Source organism: Alligator mississippiensis, chromosome 5 (genome assembly GCF_030867095.1).
Source record: "Alligator mississippiensis isolate rAllMis1 chromosome 5, rAllMis1, whole genome shotgun sequence".
Lineage (NCBI taxonomy): Eukaryota > Metazoa > Chordata > Crocodylia > Alligatoridae > Alligator > Alligator mississippiensis.
The window spans coordinates 34,037,320-34,058,029 of NC_081828.1; the positions used below are offsets into that span (position 1 = coordinate 34,037,320).

The 20,710-nt window shown below is 43.5% G+C and overlaps 1 protein-coding gene across 1 annotated transcript in view; it reads right to left on the bottom strand.

Annotated features, from left to right (window-relative positions):
- ABCA4 (ATP binding cassette subfamily A member 4) overlaps nucleotides 1-13,310 on the bottom strand; it is a 95,709-nt gene extending 82,399 nt beyond the window's left edge. Inside the window, exons 1-7 of the mRNA XM_059727650.1 lie at nucleotides 13,104-13,310; nucleotides 7,613-7,810; nucleotides 3,730-3,819; nucleotides 3,109-3,349; nucleotides 2,308-2,447; nucleotides 1,084-1,200; nucleotides 71-265 (exon numbers count right to left, since the gene is read on the bottom strand). Coding sequence (XP_059583633.1) covers nucleotides 71-265; nucleotides 1,084-1,200; nucleotides 2,308-2,447; nucleotides 3,109-3,349; nucleotides 3,730-3,819; nucleotides 7,613-7,810; nucleotides 13,104-13,310 — 1,188 coding nt within the window. The remainder of the gene's footprint in view (nucleotides 1-70; nucleotides 266-1,083; nucleotides 1,201-2,307; nucleotides 2,448-3,108; nucleotides 3,350-3,729; nucleotides 3,820-7,612; nucleotides 7,811-13,103) is intronic.
- Between the last annotated feature and the right edge of the window lie 7,400 nt (nucleotides 13,311-20,710).

Here is a 20,710-nt window from a genome sequence, read left to right on the forward strand (position 1 = left end):
CCTCAGTGTGATTTCTTTAAGGATTGCCAGGGATGCTCATCTTTCTCCATCACACATCTGCTGACCTTACCTCAAGATACTGATGCAACAAACGCAAGGCCTGGTCTGTGGTATTGAAGATATTCCGCCAATCAAAGTCTGCCATGCCCTCCTCTCGGCTCTCTGGGGAGCCATTATGGAGAAAGTTGATCACATATTCAGCTAAACCTTCATTATCCAGTTGTGTGTTCAAGAAGGCTCTCACTGTGGGGTGCTTCAGAGTGTCCTAGGGAAACAGAATTGTTCTCATTCACATCACTTCTCTTGACCTGCTTTAGAGTAGAACACGTGGCTCTAGTTAGAAAGGTTCACCCTGCCTCTTTATCGTGAGGAAGGGTAGACTTAGGAGTTTTCTCTTTAAAGGGACAACTAAATATTTTAATTTTGGGAGGGGCTGTTACAAGGAATGTATCCTTATTTGATTCTTGAGTCTATCTCCTCCTTACCGTACATGGAATAGGTGTGTCCCACAGGCAGAAAAAAGTGCTTGCAAAGAAAGCCAATCAGCCTTCCCTGAGAGAAATTACTTTTCACAGCTAAAGCACAGAAGATACTTTACAGTTGACACTGGCCTTCGAGGGACTAATCTGAAAGAAGAACCTTGGAATCTCTTCCTAGGAGAGACTGCCAGGAAAGAGCATGGCTACAAAACTGCCGTCCCAGGCTGTGAGCATGGACCTTGAGGCTATGGAAACCTGGATTCAACTTGGAGCAACTCAGAGACTACTTCATATTGTGTTTGGAACCAGGCCAGTCGGGGACATGTAGAGCGCTGATAGGAACTGCACTGACATGCCCGTGGTATGAAAGCTCACCGCACATGCGCCACAAAGCCACAGGGGGATGTGGCCGCACCCCGCTTGCTCCAATCAGGGATCCACACACGCAAAGGACAAACTCTCAAACCAAAAAACCCAGTGACCAGAAACACTGTCTGCTACAAATATCATGCCTCCAAACACACTTTATAAACTAAACTCTCCTACCCCCATATTGAATTAGGAAGCTGCTCTAACCGCAGTTCCCCATCAGGGCATAACATACTCGGATCATGTTTAGCTGCTGGCTGTTTTGAAAGAAATCCCACAGCTGAGGTCCCACTTCTTCCCAGGCTTTGGTCAACAGTCTGAGGCGCCCAAGTTCCTCAAAGGTGGAGTTTGCCTGAGGCATTAAACAACAGAGAAGAATATCAGTTTGCTAATCACATTCCATGGAGAGACACGCCTGCACAGACAGGCTGATGTCCACTGCATACGAGGAAACAGTGATCCAAAGTTTACTAATATTTTAACATTTAGAGTCAATATTTTAACAAAAATATTAAAACTGACTCCGGTAATGGAGCACTCCATAGAGTGTGCTCATCACAAAGAGGGGCCAAGTCAATGCTACAGAGTTTCATTGGCAGAATTTTTGCTGGCCTACTGCTGCCTACATTGCTATGTGAATGGAATATGCACATACAAAAGCTTTTGCTAATGCTATCTATTTATTTATGTAACTTACTGTGAGAGGTTGTTTTGGCAAAAGATGCTGTGCAGGGCCATCAGCATGACTACTGAGCATGATCTACTGCATGGGACTAGGATTCTGGGGAATGTGCAAGGAATAACAGACATTTGAAGCAATGAGTTTTCCAAATTGTAGTGGGGTGAGACATGGAACATGCATCCCTCGTTCTTTGTCTCTTCCCTCCTTGCTCCCTTGTCTCTGACTTAACCTTGTTAACAGGCATTTCAAGTTTTGCCCAGGGTTTGAGTTACACTCGGACTCCTGGGGGAGTCTGCAGCGGTGGCAGTCAGAAGGAGCCGCCACCACCGCCTGAGCTGCTTAGAAAGGTGTGGGGCAGGCTGGGGGCTCTCGTCTTTTATGGGGGGGGCTTTAGGGGAGCTCTTATCTCTTATGGGGGGCTCTCATCTCTTATGCAGAGGCTCAGTCCCCACCCCCCCAGACTCTCCCCCATATTTTGAACCCTAGTTTTGCCACCTGGAATCAGATGTGGATATGGATGCATGCAAACTTTGGGCAACAAAAGCTACCTTTGCTGGCAAAACTCTGGAGTGTAGACAGGCCTCCCTGAATCCGTGAAGATTATTCTTGTTTTTAACATAATTCATCCCTCATAACTGAGTGTTTATATGCTGTATGCTGAACATTCTAGGCATTAAAGCAGGAGGAATTCTGGGAAGAACAGGTCACTAGAGCAAGATGGCTAGTGAAGAGGTAGTTGGTTAAAATAATGGTTAAGCATACAGTAGAGCTTCTTACATTTTTCAGTATTTGCCTTACAGCAGGAGAATCAGGAGCAAAGAGGATTTTCCCCATCAGCAGGGGCTTTGCAACACTCCAGGCTATTTTGGTCAAAGGGTTTGATTCCATGCGCTGGATCAGTGCATTACAAAAGGGTGCTACAGGAAAGAAAAAGGGGGACAGACTTTATGTAACCGTATCCAAGCTCTATTGTTCACAACATCCTGCAAAGCCTTAGGCTGCCTGGATAACAAATACAAATCAATTTGACTTTAGGATCTGAAGAGGCTCAACAACATTTTGTGACTTGGGTAAACTGCCATGCTGGAGCTAAGAGGCAGAATAACACTGTGAGAGCACCATATTTTTATCTATGGGACACAAATGATAAACTGGGCCAAGTAGATTATACTGTGGTGAAACAGGAGTTTGGAAGCTGCAGCAGAGTGAATTCTACTATTTGTTAGCTGTCCTATTCATAGGACATTTTGGATGGCCAGAATTGTCCACCTTGGGATTTCCTGCACTTTCTTCTGAAACTTCTCTTTCTGCCCAAAGTCAGACTCAGAAACCAGACAAGATGAATCAACTGGCTAATCTGTTATGGTAACTCCTGTGTCCTGCACTTATACATGAAAGGCTCTTCTGTCAGCTCTCCTTCCTTAGGTTTTTCTGTTTCTCATGTGTGAAGCATAAACATCCAGGCACTGATTTTCCAAATCAACTGCTCAAAAAAATTACTCTGGAGAAAATCAGAATTTGTGCTCTGTAGCAAAAGCTATAATCTCTGGGCTTGCAAGACGTGACGGGAAAACTTACTGGTTGTGTTGTCATAAAAATGAATGGATTCCTTCTTGGTGGATTCAATCCCAAGAAAGGCCTTGTAGTTATTATCTTCATACCAGTTGAAGGAGAACACTCTGGTACCACCTCCCTCTGGGTAGCCACAGAAAAGATCAGACAAGGAGTTCATCAGATGGCCTAAGGATGTTGGCTCTCCATCTTGGAAAAATGGCTGCATAACCTCCAGAAGGTCCTGTATGCTTGATCTCCTGGCTAGCTGTAGCAAAATAAGACTTCTTTAATAACAACAAACACTCAGAGAAATAAACCGTCTGGGTAGGAATTGATTGTGCCCAGAGCTACTGGTGATAAGTGTTAGGTCCCACAGGAGACTTCCTTTTGATTCCTATCTTGGCAACAAGCACAATTTCACTTCTTATACTTTCATGCCCTTACCAATAAAGGTCTGGTACCATTGATGTTTATACCCTACCTTTATGTTTGGGAAAGCAGAGGGCAAGGATGCATTTGCCAGGGAGCATCACTTCCCGATCATTTCACAGATGCAGAGATGCAAGCAAGAGATAGGGGAGACAAATGGGTGGACCAGACAAAGGCAGAAAAGAGCAAAGCATGCTTCTCTACCAGAGCACTTACCTCTCGCAGTGCTTGAAACACATCAGACAGCACTATCCCCCAGTACTGCAGGTCAATACCTGCTGAGTTACTGTCTAAAACAGTGGGAAGCTGTGAATAAATTAGAAATATAAATGAGAGAGGCTCTACTGCCCAGTCACAGTATTGGGAACAAGAAGTCCTAATATTATTATTATATATCCCCCTTTAGCTCAAATGCTTGAAGTCTTTTATCAGAGCTGAAGGTTAAGAGTTTTGTCCTGGCTATACAGAGAAGTTCTGCGGGGCCTCACACCAGTTGCATGCGAGTGTGTGTCTGTGTATACATATGTCAGCCTGAGTAACTAATTACTCTAACAATGGGTTGATATGGTCACACCAGCATTGAAAATACAGCTAGAGGTGTATTGATACCTGGTAGCAGCTGGGAGCTGCATTTATTTCCTCTGCTACACTGGTAGCCAGTACAGGGAGTCAGTTAATTCACTTCAGAGGATCACCTTTGTACTGGGGGTTACCCTGTGGGGCTCATGCCAGTTGTATGGCACTAAGTAGCAATCTTGCATTGAACTACTTGGTCCTCCCTCTCCTTCTTCAGATAGCTGTTTTCTTTGGCCTTGCTGCAACATATAAAACTTGGCCTTTGAAACAACTGCACTGTATACCCATTCATCTCTCAGAGTCCACACTATTTCTTTCAGATGGCAGGAAGCATAGAAAGCAGAGGCAAGTTGCATTCTGTACAGAGACAACAGGAAATCACAAAGGTAGCAGTTTCATAGAAAACATGCTTGCGTACTAATATGTCAGCTACAGTGAACGGAGCAGCTGGCTATCAAAATGGCCCCCAAGTTATTTTTTTCCTGATGCCCAAAAGTAACTAGAGATGGGTAAGACTGTGAAACTCAGGAAGCAACCGCTGTCTGCTTGTTCTTTTACAACAATGAATCACATCTAGCAAAGCAAAAGAAACAAACAAAAAGCTAGCAGGATTCTTTATAAGCAAAACACTGCCCATAATAAATGCACTATGTGGAAACGGCTTTCTATACCCAGGAGAAAGTGAGAGAAATATCCGGCCTCTCCACACTATACAAAGCCAGTTTGCGTGTGTTAATTCCTGAATGCCACTGCAAAATGTTTCCAGCATGATGCATCTTATATGATTCACTGATCGCAACAAACGCTCTAAATAAAAGTGTTTTACAATGACTGAATTGCTCAGTGGGAGGTAAATTCTGATCCCATCAACAGCCTCCTGCATTTCAACTGCATGGGGGTACGACAGACTTAGTGGAAGCTACGTGCAGTCCCACCTCGCACCCTGACTGGCACAGAGCATCCCCCTGCATCCTGTCAAGAGCTGTAACATTAAGTGGGATGTTCAGGTTCACAGGAGATAAAAACAGTATCCTTAGGAAAGAGATGCCTTGAGAGCAGGTACAGCCCTGGAAATCTCACTCATGCCATTATTGGGCCAGTCTTTTCTCTACCCCAGAACTTGCATTGAGACAGAATGAAGAATTCTCACCCATGCCCATTTTCATTCGCTTTGCACAGAAGTGCAGGGCAGTGGAGAATAGCACTCACAGAGCAGGGCTGCCTCAGATTAGGATAGACGTTGTCACGTGATTGGTTATGTTATACAGGTGTAATTGTAGGACTGTCAAATTGTAAGGCAGTGAAGACAAATAGAGCCCATCTCAAATTCCTAGATATGTCTATATAAGCAGTTTCATGTTAATCAACCTGATACAAGTCTGTGCTTCATATGTATGTGAATAATCCACTGAACCCAGGTTTACTACACATGGAGCAAACGCAGTGACTTGTTCAAAGTGGATTTTGTGTTTCACCGAGTAATTGCCACTGTACTAAGTAAACCATATATTCCCCTTCAGCTGCACTGAGGTATTAAAGAATGTTATCTTTGAGTTTACAGCTTGAGCATATGAAAGGAAGCAAACAACACGGTGACCACCAGACAGCCAGCTGCAATTACAGCACTGTTCCAGAAAGAGGCTCACTTTCCCCACAGCAGTGGGCCAGAGAAGGAGCTTATTATTCTGTCTACATTTTGCTTTCAGCAACGTGATTTCCTTTGACTCCTGACAAGGAGCCAGAGGGATATTTGCCTGTATATAATGGATAGAGAATGTATGTTGGGGGGGGTGAAGGGAGGTGGTGGGGGAGGTATTTATGTGCATACACATCTTAACTTATTATTCAAAGATTTAAACAAGAAACAGAACTGGATTCAGTTTCATAGATGGGAAGAACCACACTTCAAAAGTACCTGGAGTGAAGAGTGTTTTTATAGACAGCCACTCTTTAGGGGTAAACAGCAGCAACTGGGGAGAGTTTAGACTTAAAAGGGGAACCTTTATGCTTGAGAAAACTCAAATGTATCATACTTATTATTTATTCATTGTAGGAATGCAGGCAGGCTCCCAAACCAGTTGAGAGCCCCTCTGAGCTAGGCATTATATAAAGAGGAATCCATTCAGCTGATGCCCTGGAACTACAAATCCACAACACAACTTTGTGGATGAATCTTATCTCAGTAAAGGAGACCCCACAACCCCTGCCTAAACATGCAAGCTTTGGGCAAGTCTGGATTCTGTCCCACACAAACTTTGGGCCTCAGGTCTGTAGTGATCAGTGGGTTCAATAAACACAGGCACACAAGAGTGAGAAGGATTAAGCAACAAACTTCAATTGTGGAGCTGTAAGCAAGCTCTAAGGGTGTTTTTACACGTGCTCCAGAGGTCGACAGGGTGCTTTAATTAAAACAGCTCTGAGAGCCACCCTAATTAAAGTGCCCGAAGTGTCTCATGTATCAGTGTCCCCTCATTTCAAAATAGTGGCAGGAGTGCTTTATCTAAAGCTTGAACATGATAATTAGCATGCTCCAGCAGACTCGATTAATTGAGTCTGCTCCGATGTACTGTAATTCCAGCATCAGGTTAGCCTCTCTGCATGTGTACAGGAACCTTAGGAACCTCTCTAAGTTATGATTTCTATCACTACAAAACCCAACTTCCTCTTTCCTTTTCCTTCATGTCTCCCTGTGTTTCAATTTGAGCAGTGGCTCCCTTCAGACTTGTTTTTTCTTGCTATCTGAGGAGATAGCATCAAAGTCCCCAAAACACTGTAGCTGAATCTGAAAAGGTTTGGTGCTGCAGTGCATATGTTCATCTGAACTTGGGCTAAAGATACTGTGGGTATACCCCTCCAGTCGTTCTACTGCCATTTTCAGCAGGCATGATGCACATGCAAAGAACAGGAAAAAAATCAACAGAACTTTTTCGGGCACTGGATTGTGGCATCACATGGGATCTTGTCAGTGTTGGCTGTACTGTGCAGGCAGATCAAGTAACTAAAAGGGCACAGGATATTGAGGGCAGCAAAATACAGCACCATTCCTCCATAAAGACATGAACCTGTAGGTAGGTCACCAACCCAGTAATCCAATGATTACAAAGGGAGAGAAATAAAGGCTCCCAGCATCCTCTGCTCCCCTGCTCTGTACAACTCAAGACAGGGTTTAGCCCACAGGCCTAATTAACTATCCGAGCAAAAATTAAATGTCTGCTTGGAACTTGAGCACTATAACAAAGTCTTTTCAGGAAAACGAATGCCAATGATAAGCCAAAAGGCCTACAAAAAACTAGAACTCTTGGTTCCAAATGATACCTTTTAATAGACCAACTGGAAAATGGCAAGAAAATAGTCCTTTTCTGCAAGCTTTCAGGAATCAAAGTCCCTTCATCAGACTCTGGGAAAAGTGTAGATGGTACAAGATGGTAAAAAGTCCCCATAGGTCGGAAATAAACTTCATTTTGTCTCAGACCAACACGGCTACCAAGTACACCCCTGAAATGATAAGCCAAAGCATACTCACCAGCCGGAAAAGCTTGAAGAAATCAACATTTGCATACAAGACATCTTCTATTCTCTGGAGGCTCCCCTGGGAGAGGGAACACATTGCTTTGTGCACAGCAGGCAGACCTTTTCGGCTGCTGAAGATAATGAAGCGGTCAAGTAGCATCCTGCTGCAGGCAATGTCCTCCAGAGCCAAGTCAGGGACTCCATAGGCAAACTGCAGCCAAAAGCACATTTAATCTTATTACTGTGGGTGCTTCAGTCTTCTCAGTGGCAACTAGAGACATGTACTGAAGACATGGCATCTTACGGGTTATAATTAGTATCTACCAAGACTGTGGGATGATATAAGCCATGTGAAGGAACAGCCCTTTAGTGACCAACAGTGGATATCACATGGAATCACCACCCCTTTAGATAAGCTTTTCTACCCTGACTGGGTACATCCTACGTTGGTTTCAGATTCTTGCCCCCTGCACTCTAACAGGACTTGTGTCATACCCACACAACCTCCTGGGTTGGGATGCATGGACTGGACTTCCATAAGAATGCCAGTCAGCCCCAGAATTAGGAAAACCTTCCATATAGTTCTGCATTCTTATGTGAGTCAAGCCTATTCACGATGCCTATTGACTTGCCAGTAGAAGTCTAATTCTATTTTGATTCTCAAACCTGAATCTTCTTCACCAAACACTTCCACCACAGACTTCCTCCAAAGCCATAACCCAACACCATAGCACACAGGCATACATCTAGACATTAGAAAATCCTTTTTAAAGTACAGTGGTCATTTAGCAACTAGAAATTATAATATAAACAAAATAGCAAAATTATTATTTCAGTGTTTAACTTCTAAGGACCATGTTCATTTATTGAGACATGAATGTTAATACTGAATAACTCCACAGAAATAAGCAGAGTGATTCTGGGTCTATACTAAGCACATAGGGCCCTCTAGGCCTAGAATTAAGTCATAGTTATATTAAAGGTGGGATTTATGAGATACAGGAGATAATATGGGGAAATAAGTTCTATCACTGGCAGTTACTCATAAGCTAATATTTCTAGTCTATTTAATAATACAGGTAATTTGTAAATAATTAAAACATTATGAAGAGCTTAAATATCTGAGATGATCAGAAACAGAGAAACCAGACCAGACTCAGTGCTGAGGCAACTTGTTGAAACTGAAAGTCTGCACAAAGTAAGGTTAGCTATGGAAAAAACAACTGTAAAAAGCATTACAAATTTTAGTCATCACAGATCATACAATTATTGGACCAATGCCGAGGCAGATAAGCCTAGGTATATTTTATATTTCTTCTCTCAACATTTATCTTGATTGAATTAAGATGGCACTTTAGAAAGTGGAACATTAACCAAAAGTACACAACTGACTTTATACCTACAAGCCTCTTTGTCTGTCCACAGCTGAGATTTGCTTCCAGAAGGCCTATAAAGATGTACAGTAATGAGCTTGAAAAGTGAGACAGAGAAAACTTCAGGTGGATGGCACAGACAGAGTGGAATTTGCCTCTGAGGAGTTCTCCATGAAATATAGCAGATCGAAGTGGGGAGTGAGGCTGTGGAGACTCTGTTCAGATCAAAGGGATCCAGAATCCCAGGGGCAATGGAGCAGGTTTCAAAAAGGCACTGCAGTCTGTCCAGTGTGATGGCTCTGAATTTCAGCTGATGAAACTATACTTGATAAAAAGGTATTTATGTGACTGAGGTAATGCACACACATCTGGTCTGGTCTATGCACAGATTTTATGCTAGTATAATTACAGATGTATAGACATTATAGCCACAGCAGTGACTACATCACAGCATAGATATGCCCATGCTAGCTATAAACAAGCCAACTCAGGTACCAGTAGCAATATAGCTGTGGCAACTCAGAGTGCACTTAACATGCTATCCAGAAGTTTCACGCATTAGTTTTTGTCACAGTAAATGAGCTTGCACTGACTTCCATCTTGCCACAATTAGACTGCTACAGTTACCTGATCTACCTAGTTTAAGGCTAGCTAGTTTAGGTGTGTTGTCATATGTTTTTTATTGCTGTGTTTCAGTTATTTTGCATTCAAGGTAATTCATAGGATCATGGGAAAGCAGGGTTGAAAGGGAGCTAACAAGGTAATCTAGTCCATCCTCTGCTTAGAGCAGGATCATCCCTGAATAAACTATCCCAGCTAAGTGCATGTCTAACCTGCTCTTGAAAATTTTCAAGGATCGAGATTCTACAATTTCTCTAGGTAGTCTGTTCCAATGCTTGACCACCTTCATAGTCAGAAATCCCTCCTAATCTCCAATTTAAATTTCCTCTGCTGAAGCTTGAGGGCATTTACTGTACTCCTGTCCCCTAAGACCACAGATAAAAGCCCTTTTCCATCCCCTCTGTAATTGCCCTTCACATATTTGAAGACTACTATTGAATCCTCTCCACCCCCAGTCTTCTCTTCTCCAGATTAAATTATTTTAGTCCTTTCAGCCTTTCCTCAGAGGTCTTGCCTCTGAGGCCCCTAATCATTAACAGAACTTCGCAAGCATGGAAAAGAGGAGAAAGCAGCAGAGGAAAAATCAGTGTCACTGGACTTTTGCAGGTACTTGTGTTTTTCAGAGGAAAGCCAAGGGAAGATGGGGGGAAAAGTCACATTAACAAGTTAAAAATATAGTTTGCCATGCTGAACAAGTCGAAGCTTTCCGGTTTGACCAAGCTGACCTGCTGCAGGTGAAGGCACTTGCTCCAACCTAGAACAATCTTAAAGAGCCATGGGAATGCATGTGAAATGCACGAACACTTTGGGAGTATGGACACATTTCAGGTATCCTATGCGGGCAGCACAAATTCACCAGTGGAAATGGGCCTTAAAATGATCTGCGCTGGTAGGCAGCCAGAAAAGTCTTGTTTTGACTTGAAAAATTAGGATCCTGTGAAGAGGATATCACTGTTGGGAACTGAACATAGAGCCTCAAGAAGTGAGCGACACACTGCTCATGAACAAAACAGATTAGAAACCCAACAAACCGTCACACCCTTCTAAATTTCCAGGCACTGTGGGCTGTAGTCAATCTTCCTTGAACTTTTAATTAAGAGTTAGCATAGGCCTCTTATCCTTATCTGTGGAGTAGCCCAGCAGCAGCTCCCTAGAGGAAAACTCCAATAATTTTATCAGTATGTCATTGTTTGGCCCAAACTGCCAAGCTGCAGTACAAACTATGTTTTCAGCTAGCTGGCTTTTTGATAGGTTTTAGCTTTCAGCTGTGTGTGTCATTTCCTGCCTTCCCAAGGTGCTAGTGAGGTCAGCAAATGCACTGCAGCCAGCTGCCTGCCACAGCCAGGCCCTTTTAAACAAGCACTTTCAGGTTTCATAGTTTCACAGTAGCTAGAGTCAGGAGGGACCTGAACAGATCATCTAGCCTGACCCCCTGCCACAGGCAGGAATGAATGCTGGGTTCACAAGACCCCAGACAGGTGATCATCCAACCTCCTCTTGAATTTGCCCAAGGTAGGGATGAGGACCACTTCCCTGGGAAGTTGGTTCCAGATTTTGGCCACCCTAACTGTAAAATATTGCCTTCTGATCTCTAGCCTAAACCTATTCTCCATCAGCTTATTTCCATTGTTCCTTCTCACCCCAGGTGTTGCTGGGGAGAAAAGGGCTCTGCCTTTTCTCAGGTTGGACAGCTTCATTCCACGGGCATGGGAGAGGGAAGGAAAGTTGTTCTCAGTTATGCATGTATGCAAGAGCATCAAGTCTAGAGTATCAGAAGCGCCTAACCAGGAAGTAGCATCTTGTGGCAAAGGCTCCGGACTTAGCTTTAAGAGGGCTGTGCTCCTCTCCTGGCTCTGTCATATCTACTAGCTTGACCATAGGCAAGTTATTTGGTCTGGAATTTTCAAAGGAGCTTCTGGGAGTTGGACACCCAACTCCACTGCAAGGCACTCGCTTAGGCCCCTTTGACAACCAAACATAACCTGTTTGCCTCCATTACTCCTGCCCAATGTGTCAATAATATTTTACTCTCTCATAGGAATAAATTACTCTTTTTCAGATGATCTGCTGCTACAAATCTTATTGCCAAAAGCCTAGAAATAAAACAACACATGGGCAATGATACTCATTGTCAACAAGTTTCCTCTGGCTCCACCTTCAACTGGTGTTGAAAACTCTTTGGCTTGCAATGTAGAAAGAGCCAGACCGTTCTTAACACCTACACAATAAGCACCACAGACACCATGTTCCAGCAGGTCTCAATCATGTTCTTTCTAACTGTGTTGAAAATCCTTTGGTCTCGTGTATACTGGCAGCCAAATGGTTTTCAACACCAGACAAAGGAAGGCCACCAGGGCGCCATTACTTAACAACCACAATCAACTACATATTTTCCTAGTGTGGCAGACCTGAGAGGAGGAGGAGGAGGAATGGTCAGAAATATGAAGAAAAATCCAAAAAGGCACACACGTATTTATTTTTTCACAAGCATCAGAAAGGTAAGTTTTTCCAGCTCCCAGCAAGTGGATCTGGCTCTTTGGTTTTGCTTGGTCAGGGGCTTCCTGTAACTCAAGTCAGAACTGGAGCAGATGAGTCAATGGACAGCCAGTCACACCAAATAGACCCGAGAATTCAGAGGAAAACTGAATGCAGGTTCATCAATCCTCTCTCCTGCTGGCCACAAGCAGCCACACACATTTCCAACATTTGGTTTTTCCTTGGTAATGAAAAAGATGAATTGTGTCATTCAGCCTCAATTTTACTTCCTTTCTCTGCATTCTCACACGCTGTGAAGGGCAATAGTCCCAGAAGTCTGATTCAGCAACGTACATTCATAAGCACAGCATTCCTCTCACAGCTCCCCAGCCACCACACACAGAGGAGCAAAGACAGCCTGGACTTAGTCAGATACAATCCCCTGTGTAGTTGCCTCAGGAATGATCTAACTTGCAGTTTCACTCTGAGTCCTCTTAGCCAATCTATTATTCAGTAAGAATCCAAGAAAACAGGTCTGCTTTTCAGCACTCCTACCTATTCATGTGGGAAAATGCCATTGAGCTCCTGTGTTACACTGCTGACATCGGGGGCGGTGAATTTAAACGTTTCAACCCACAGAATTCTCTTGTAGCTATTCATCACATTGTTGAGTTAAAATGGTACACAGCTGCACGGTGCTCCTGAGCCAAGCCTTTGATCATGGGGACCGAATCACTGCCCGGCAGTGTCACTATTCAGTATTGATTCAGCTGCTCTTGAGCAACAAGGGCAGCAAACCCTACTACCTTAATTCAATCTATCCCCAAGGTGCTTTTGAAATATCAAAACAAGCCTGTATTTTGGAACAAATAAATAAAGAGAAGAGAGGTTCCTATAAGGTAAGAGAAACCCTCAGCAAAGTGCCTCCACAGCAGGGCTGCTTTTTGTCCCTAATTCCAGCTCAAAAAATTCCATTCTGTCAAGATAACAGCCTGGCAGTGACAGATGGCTCCTACTACAAAAATATTAACCCACCTGTTCAGGGCGCACTTGAGAATTCATAAGCTGGAAAACCAAGAAGTCTGAGAGGCCAACAACATTCAGTAGGTAGGGGGTTAGAGTCTCCCCGTCTTTCAAGATGTCTCGGATCCGCAGTCCTCTTCCTGAATGCAGAGGGAGGCAATGTGGAGGGCAGTGAAAAGTCAGGTAAAGTGAATTAAAAAATGTCTCAAACTCTGGCATAGATCCAGGGAAACTACACGTTTTGACCAAGGTCAATAGTGTTTAGTGATTTCAGGGTCCAAAGCAATTTGACTCAATGGGATCTGATTTTCAAAAAATGTTGAGCATTCATTTTCCGAAAATAAGGTCTTTTAAATGTGACTCAAGGTGTAAACCCCAAAAAGCAGGCATCTGAAAACTGTTGGCCACATTTGAAAACTGTGGCCTTGATTCCGAAATAGTGCTTGATTTTATAAGTCCAATTATTTTTGTTACTTGATAATGTCCACATTCAGGCTCCGTTCTGTAAAGTATTGTACAGCGAACCAGTGACAAACCATATCATTTACATTCACTCAACATGCACTCCAAGAGAAATTATTGTAATCAGCCCAAATGTACATTTTGCTAAAACAGCCCTTTTGAAACCTTGCACAGCAAAACTTCATCACATTTTCCAAGAAGCCCATCCCAGGGAATAGCAGTAAAGCTTTATATGTACCATATGGAACAGTCATACCCCATTATTAAACTAACCCTACTCAAGCAACCTCCCATGAACATGCACATGAAAATGACCTCAAAATTCCAACAGTCTCCCTCCTCCAAAATTATATACAAGGTCTAGTAATGGGTCGAAAACACTACAGCTCTTGATAATTTTATTAACTCTTTGAACCAATATACAGATAGTGCAGGGAACACTAGACTCATGCTGTGAACTTAAAATTAGAGGGTGGGTTGTTTCTGTTTTCTGACACCCCATGATATTTGTCAAAAATTTTTTGGGGAGCTGGAGGAAGAGGGACTGGGAAAGGCAAATGTGACTATGGCATTTCCTAAATCCCAAGTATTCCACTTTGCAATGTGAATAATGTTGCTTTTAAGATTTTTTATTTAATAGGATGATATTTTACACACACAATTGGACACACTTAATATAGACACTTCTGCCAGTAACTCCTATACAGAGAAGAGGGTAGCACTTCTTATTCTGCTTTTCTGTGTCCAAAAATAGCTCTGTTGACTGCTTTGTGTACTGTGAGATTCAGATTTTTATTTTTGAACTATACACATATCGTAATATAAAATACCTGGTCTAAAGTCAGCATCAGCATTATATTTCACAGGATGCCTGGGACCTGGAATGCACTTGTTTATTTTCTGACTGCTAAGCAGAGTTGACATGCTATATAAATGAACATGCATAACCAGGGTGACAGAGAACAGAGGAAAGCTCCAAAAATCTGGAGTGTGGGCCTTTAACTCTGAACTGCAAAGCTCTGGCACTTTCTGCTTTCCCTCATTCCCACAAGGCAGATTGCTTGGGACCAGTTTCTGCAGCTTGCTTCCCAAATGCAGCTCAGAATGTATCTGTGTTCCTGGAAGCCTACACTGGTTTGAACTGCCCTGAGTTACTGACAATGAGCTAACCCCTTCAGTGACTTAGCCTCCTCTGTAAGAGCACGATTACTAGCAGCCAAGAGTCAAATGTATTGTTACTGTACTCCAACTCTTGGGAGGGAACATATAACATTGAAAAGAATATAATGAAACAGTGCCTGCAATTCTTTCAGGATTGGTCCTTATTGTTTCCATAAATTGGGTCATCGTGCGCAGCTGGTCCCACATTCGGCCTAAGTCACGGGTTTCAGGAGCTTCCAGTAAGACCTCTTGAACATCCTGATACACTCTTGCTAATCTGAAAGAATAATGACTGAGTCATCAATTAAGACTAAATATACAGGACAGTTAAGAGAAACCTTCCATGCCCTCAGAAACTCTCCCAAAAAGCAAAGAGCAAGCGACTTTATCTGGTTTTATGCTGAGGCAGCCATGTTCAGACTCAGATAGGATCCAAACTTGATGGGTCCAACCTGAGATTTTGGTTAATGCCTGTTTTCTACTTATTCTCAGAAATGGCTTTTTCCTTGTCAGGCTGCAGATATACCACCGTGGCAAAATCACCAGCCTAGAATATTAGATACCATATTAACTAGGAGTCAGCAAGACCCATCCTGAGTGCCCAGCTTGGAGGGGCACCAGAATTGCCATCCATCCCCACAGAGTCCATGTGGGACTCAGCATTGCATTTCAGCAGCATTGTCATAACACAACTCCAAAACAGCTCCCAGCTGCTTTTGCTTTGAGAGTAATAGGGCCAGGGTGATCAGAGCACACGCAGTGGCAGCAGCTCTGCCAGGACTGTTTTGGAGTCCCAGCATGGCAATGCTGCCATAGTGCAGACTCTGATTCCCTCCCCACCCCTGTTTTCAGAACTGCTCTCCCCATTCTCAGAACCACTTGCCTCCCCTCTGCACTCCCACAGGGTTTGCCCTGGGTGCTAACTTGGCATGTTATGCTATTGATTAGATGGAGACTAATGTTTGAACTATTCTAATAAAATTAACATTTGCATTGCACAGCCACATCCAATATGTTGTTTGATAAAACTACTTTGGACCCAATATATATATTCATGCTCGCACTAAGAGAAGTCCTATGGATTAAGGAATAGATATACAGTAGAAAAGAGGGTGGTAGAATTAGGCCCCATATTTGTGGAGCAGTTAAAAACAAATCCTAGTGAGTAGCACCGAGAAAAGGAGAGCACACCCAGGAATTCAAACACCTGTGGCTATTCCCTTTGAAGTGGGTGTGAGTGAACCTGGGCATTCATCTTTCATGTAGCAACTGCATTTCTTTAAGACTGCTACATTTTTTGATACTCAGTTAGATGGCTTTCAGCCTGAATGATTTCTTTTAGATGATGAAAAACAGCAAAGAAAGGAGTAAAGTCTCTCAGTGAGCCAAGTCTGTTGCCTTCTGGCTCCAATCTACTTTGGTTCATAAAATGAAAGCTACCTCTGCAACAAGACAAATTATACTGACTAGAGAAGTAATGGTAGTTTATAGAGAAAGATACCACAGTTTGTGGGCTACTAACAGTGTGACTGGATATTCAAAATGCTAACAACCAAAATAAAGTAGAATGAAAAGATACAACCAAATGCAGTCAGGTGGCTCTGCCTTTGATAGCCTTGGAAATATCCGCCAGGTGACAAGGTCAATTTTGGTGCCTTTGGGGATAACCCTTCTCCTCCAAAGAGATGGGCGCAGAGCCATCATTCTTTGTACATTTAATAGATTTTGCAGTTGTCCTCACTTTACAACCCCTTGCCTTGTTGAACTCTGGCTTGCATGAGTCAGCTATAGTACACAATACATTGGAGCACTTGCAACCATCATTCTGATGGAATGAGCAGCATTTCCTCCCAACCCCCCAAATCTGTTAGTGAATGTAGTGTTTGACAGAGTTACAAGAACGACAGAGATTCTTTATAAGTTCTAGGACAGGTACTGCCCAGGCAATGGCAGTGTAAACTTTCCCATACTGGAAGTTCACCCAAGCCCTAGTTCATAAAAAATAGTAATACCTCTAATGATAAGAAAAGACAAGTCAGGTTCTATACTTCTAAATTCTTTTCAGATATGTCTACTAACATTGCCAATCTATCCAAGTGAAGGTAGATATGTTTTTATGTCTTCACTGGCAACTGGAATGAGACCACTGAGGTTATTTTACATGGGCCACAGAATGGGCATCAAATGATAGCTTCGGTTATTTACTGATGTATGCTTGATCAAGGCATACACGCTAGAAGTGAAATGCTCCATACTCCAGTACCAGTGACCTGAACCATCCAGCCTTCCTATATGCTCAGCTTTCTACCAAAGGAAGGACTTGATTTCACACTGCAGAACATTTCCGTAAAATATCCTTTATTGTGAGGCTGGTGCACTGATAGGTGATGGGGATGAGCATTATTTTGAGAGTGGACTTCATACCTTGATATTGAGGTTACCCCGTGATTGTGCACACCTCAGCATTACAGATCAGCTGCTAGGGATTTCCCCAGCATATTCTGGCCACTCTAACATATACCCACTTATTTTTTTCATGCATGCATAACATTTCTCTCTGCTTACATGGAATTTTTGTAGTTAGACACAATGCCGGGGGACTCTCCAGGAGTGGGTCTTTGGAAGCAAGGATTGTTCATGTTACAGAAGATGCCATGTAGCCATGGCAGTGTTCCTGCAGATGGCATTGCCTTATTTGGAAAATGACCTAGGAGATATGAAACAGAGAACTGATGACAAGACATGAATTATTGTTTCACCCCTAGGGCAGTTTGCATGAACTTTTAACAGCTTCACAGTATTGCCTACGGTAAAAGGAAGAGTCTGGTGACATCACTTACCCTCACAGCATTGTTTCAAACTACTGTACTGCCTTTATTACAAGAAAAACTGTACATTCTTTACAGGATTTTCAAACCCTCTCAGCAGTGATCTAGCGCCACTCCCTTAGAGGTCAGTGGTAAAACACACATTGGTTTCAGTGCCAGCAGAATTAAGCCAATAGAGAGTACTTTTAAAGTCCCACCTTCCATCCTTATTTAAATGACTGCATTACAGAAACTGTACTCTATTTACTTGAATACAAGATGAGGGTTTTTTCCCCCCAAGCATCCCTTGTCTTATTCACACACAAAGACACTTCATTAAATACATTATCTATCATGAAACTGTTGCCAACGTTAGTATGGACTCAGTAATGATAACTAACTATGAAGTTGATTAAATGCAGCCAACACTGAGCATGACTATAAAACACATGAATCACAGTAAGCAAACTTACTGATGGGAACCTTTTTTATTATTATTTACCAATTTTATTTAAAATACACTTATCACCTGACACTTACCTTACAATGCTTCACATGCTGACCATCCTTGTTTTACCAAAACTTCATATTGCAAAAACAACTATATGTCCAAAAACAAACTACCCTTAAACAGCATACATCAACTTCCCACAAACCCTGCAGCGTTTGACAGAGTTGCAAGAATCACCTTTTTTTCTTCAAACAAAACTCCATGAAAACCTGTTACCTCAGTGAACACCTGAAACGCTCTGTCCCTCCCATAAGTCCTCTTTGCTGGTTCAGTGAAACAAGTGTGGTCCGTCTAGAGAAAACGGGTCAGTTCTAGTGAAAACTTTCTCCCCTGCCCACACGTACCTTAGTCTCTTAGTGACTCTTCTTATATTTGCTAGCAATCTTGGTCAACTGCCTAAAGTTCCACCTCCTCCTTCCCCTGTTCTGTCACCCACTTCTATAATGCTATTGAAGTCCCCCGTTATTCTCCACAGTTTTCACTAGCCTCATAAACTGCATGCTTTCTAAGCAGAGTCTTCCTCCCCATCCCACTGTGATGGTGCATATAGCTTGAAAATTTCCAATTCTGCTTCCCCGACTGATAGTATCATTCATTGCAGTCTACCACTGACGATATCTTCCATCTCTGGATTCTTGAATAGTATTGCCACTCCAGCTGCTTTGCTTTCATTTTTCCCTGACCACCAGGACAGTCCCCAGTTTCCACCTTTTCTCAAAGTGTTTATAATCCCTTTTCCTTGCTATCCCACATTCTTGTAGGCAGATTATGTCTGCCCTTACTTGTTTTTAACATTGGTTTGATCTTTTCCCATCTTTTCCTTGTTAGTATGCTCCTGATATTAATAGATGTTATAATCAGTGCCTTTGTGCTTGTTTTAAAAAGAGGTTCATCAGCACTCTTGCTCATTGTGGTTGACTCTTTCCCCTCCTCCACTCTCATGCCTGTCACTTTTGCAAGCTGCCTGACTGCCTCTGCTTTCAGGAAGGTTTCCATTTTCCCACCTCCAGCTCGTCACTCCAGGCTGCAGCCCAGGGGACTTAATGGTGGGAAGCTGTTCCAACTCCAATTAATTCCCCGCATTTTCAGGTTTCTTTTTCCTTATTTCTTCCTTTCCTCTCCCTGACTCCCAGGTTCTTTTGTTTGTTCCACTTCCATTTCTTCTCCTCGTTGGATTTTTTTCTTTCTCCCCCCACCCCCCATATCTGGGGTCTCTCCCTCCCCCCTTTCCTGTCTTCTCCAGTTTCTTCTGGAGCCACCTCAGTTACAAATATTATACTCCCCTCTTCCTCATTTCCTCCCTCCTGCAGGATCTCATCCACAATTTCTACTTCATTCTCACCCTCCTCTTCTCCCCCACCATTGGCGACACATAGGGGGTGCACGTGCACACCCTGAGATTGGTAGCGCACCCCCTGTGAAAAGTGCTGCTGATGCTGCTGGCAGCACCTGTGGGTGGTCTCTGCTCAGCACTCCCTCCCCCTCAACGCTGACACCACTGGTTGCATCTGCAGGTGGTCACCGACCAGTAGTCAGTGCTCACCACCCCCCTTGCCACTGGCACCACCGTGGCCACCTCTGGGAGGTCCCTGCTTGCCGCCACCACGCCCCCACCGCTGCCACCTGTGGGCTGTTGCCGTGCCCCCCCCCCCAGCCTCTGGAGGCTTGCATCGTTCATGCCCCCACTGTCCCTTTCTGATTCACGTTGATCCTCAGGGGGCCTGACCTTGCTCGCATAGGCTTTGAGACAGGACACCTGCAGAATAAGTGTGTCCCACCTCCCCCGCTCCCCATCGCAGCTAGTACATTTTAGAGACTCCTGGTACTCTGCAGCTTTTTGCCCCTTCCCTTCACATCTGTAACACCATGAGGGGACAGTGTGTGGACAGGTGCCCCTCCTTGCTGCATTTGCTATATTGCTTTGCTTGCCCATGATATAATATAAAACCCCTGGTAGGGCCCAGCTGGAGCACAGACAGGGGTACTGCTGCACCCCACGTGGGCACCACTCATTTGCTCTCAATGCAGCTCGTGCCCTCCATGATTCAGTTCAAATACTGTATTTATCCCACACCTTCTCCACACACATTGCTCTTTGCACATACAATTCCATCCACCTTTCTATGTCTTCTGCCTCTAATAAATCTGTATAATCACTCATTCCTTTGACTTTTCCCTTGCTATAAAAGTTCTCTCTCTTAATTCCTCCCTCTCACATTCTTCTGCATGTTTCTTCCAAAAAATGTTCATACCTTTCACTGTTCCAATAAGTAAACTCCCAAGTCTTTCTGTTTTGGAAAGCAATCAGGCTGGTGAGATGTTCCCCCTGCACCTCCAGTATCTCACACAGTACCTTTCCTATGAACTCATATCTGTTCATCATTGATCCCATCTGCAACCTGTCACCGGCTGATATTGCTTTTATCCTCAGTCTTCAATCCTCCATGGTGCATCTTCCATGTCTTCCTACCATGCTGCTCCCAGTAGGCTGGCATTCTATTGTGCTCCTGTTGCTTTCTGCCTCTCATCCAGCGTACTTTCTCCTGCTGTTCCCACTCTATCTCCCATTCTCCTCTGCTCCTGTCTTTCCTTTGGCCGTCCTCTCCCCATCACCTCATTTGCTGCTGCCTCTGTCACTTGCTACTTTCACTGTTGCTCCTATTTTCTTTGTTGTCTTT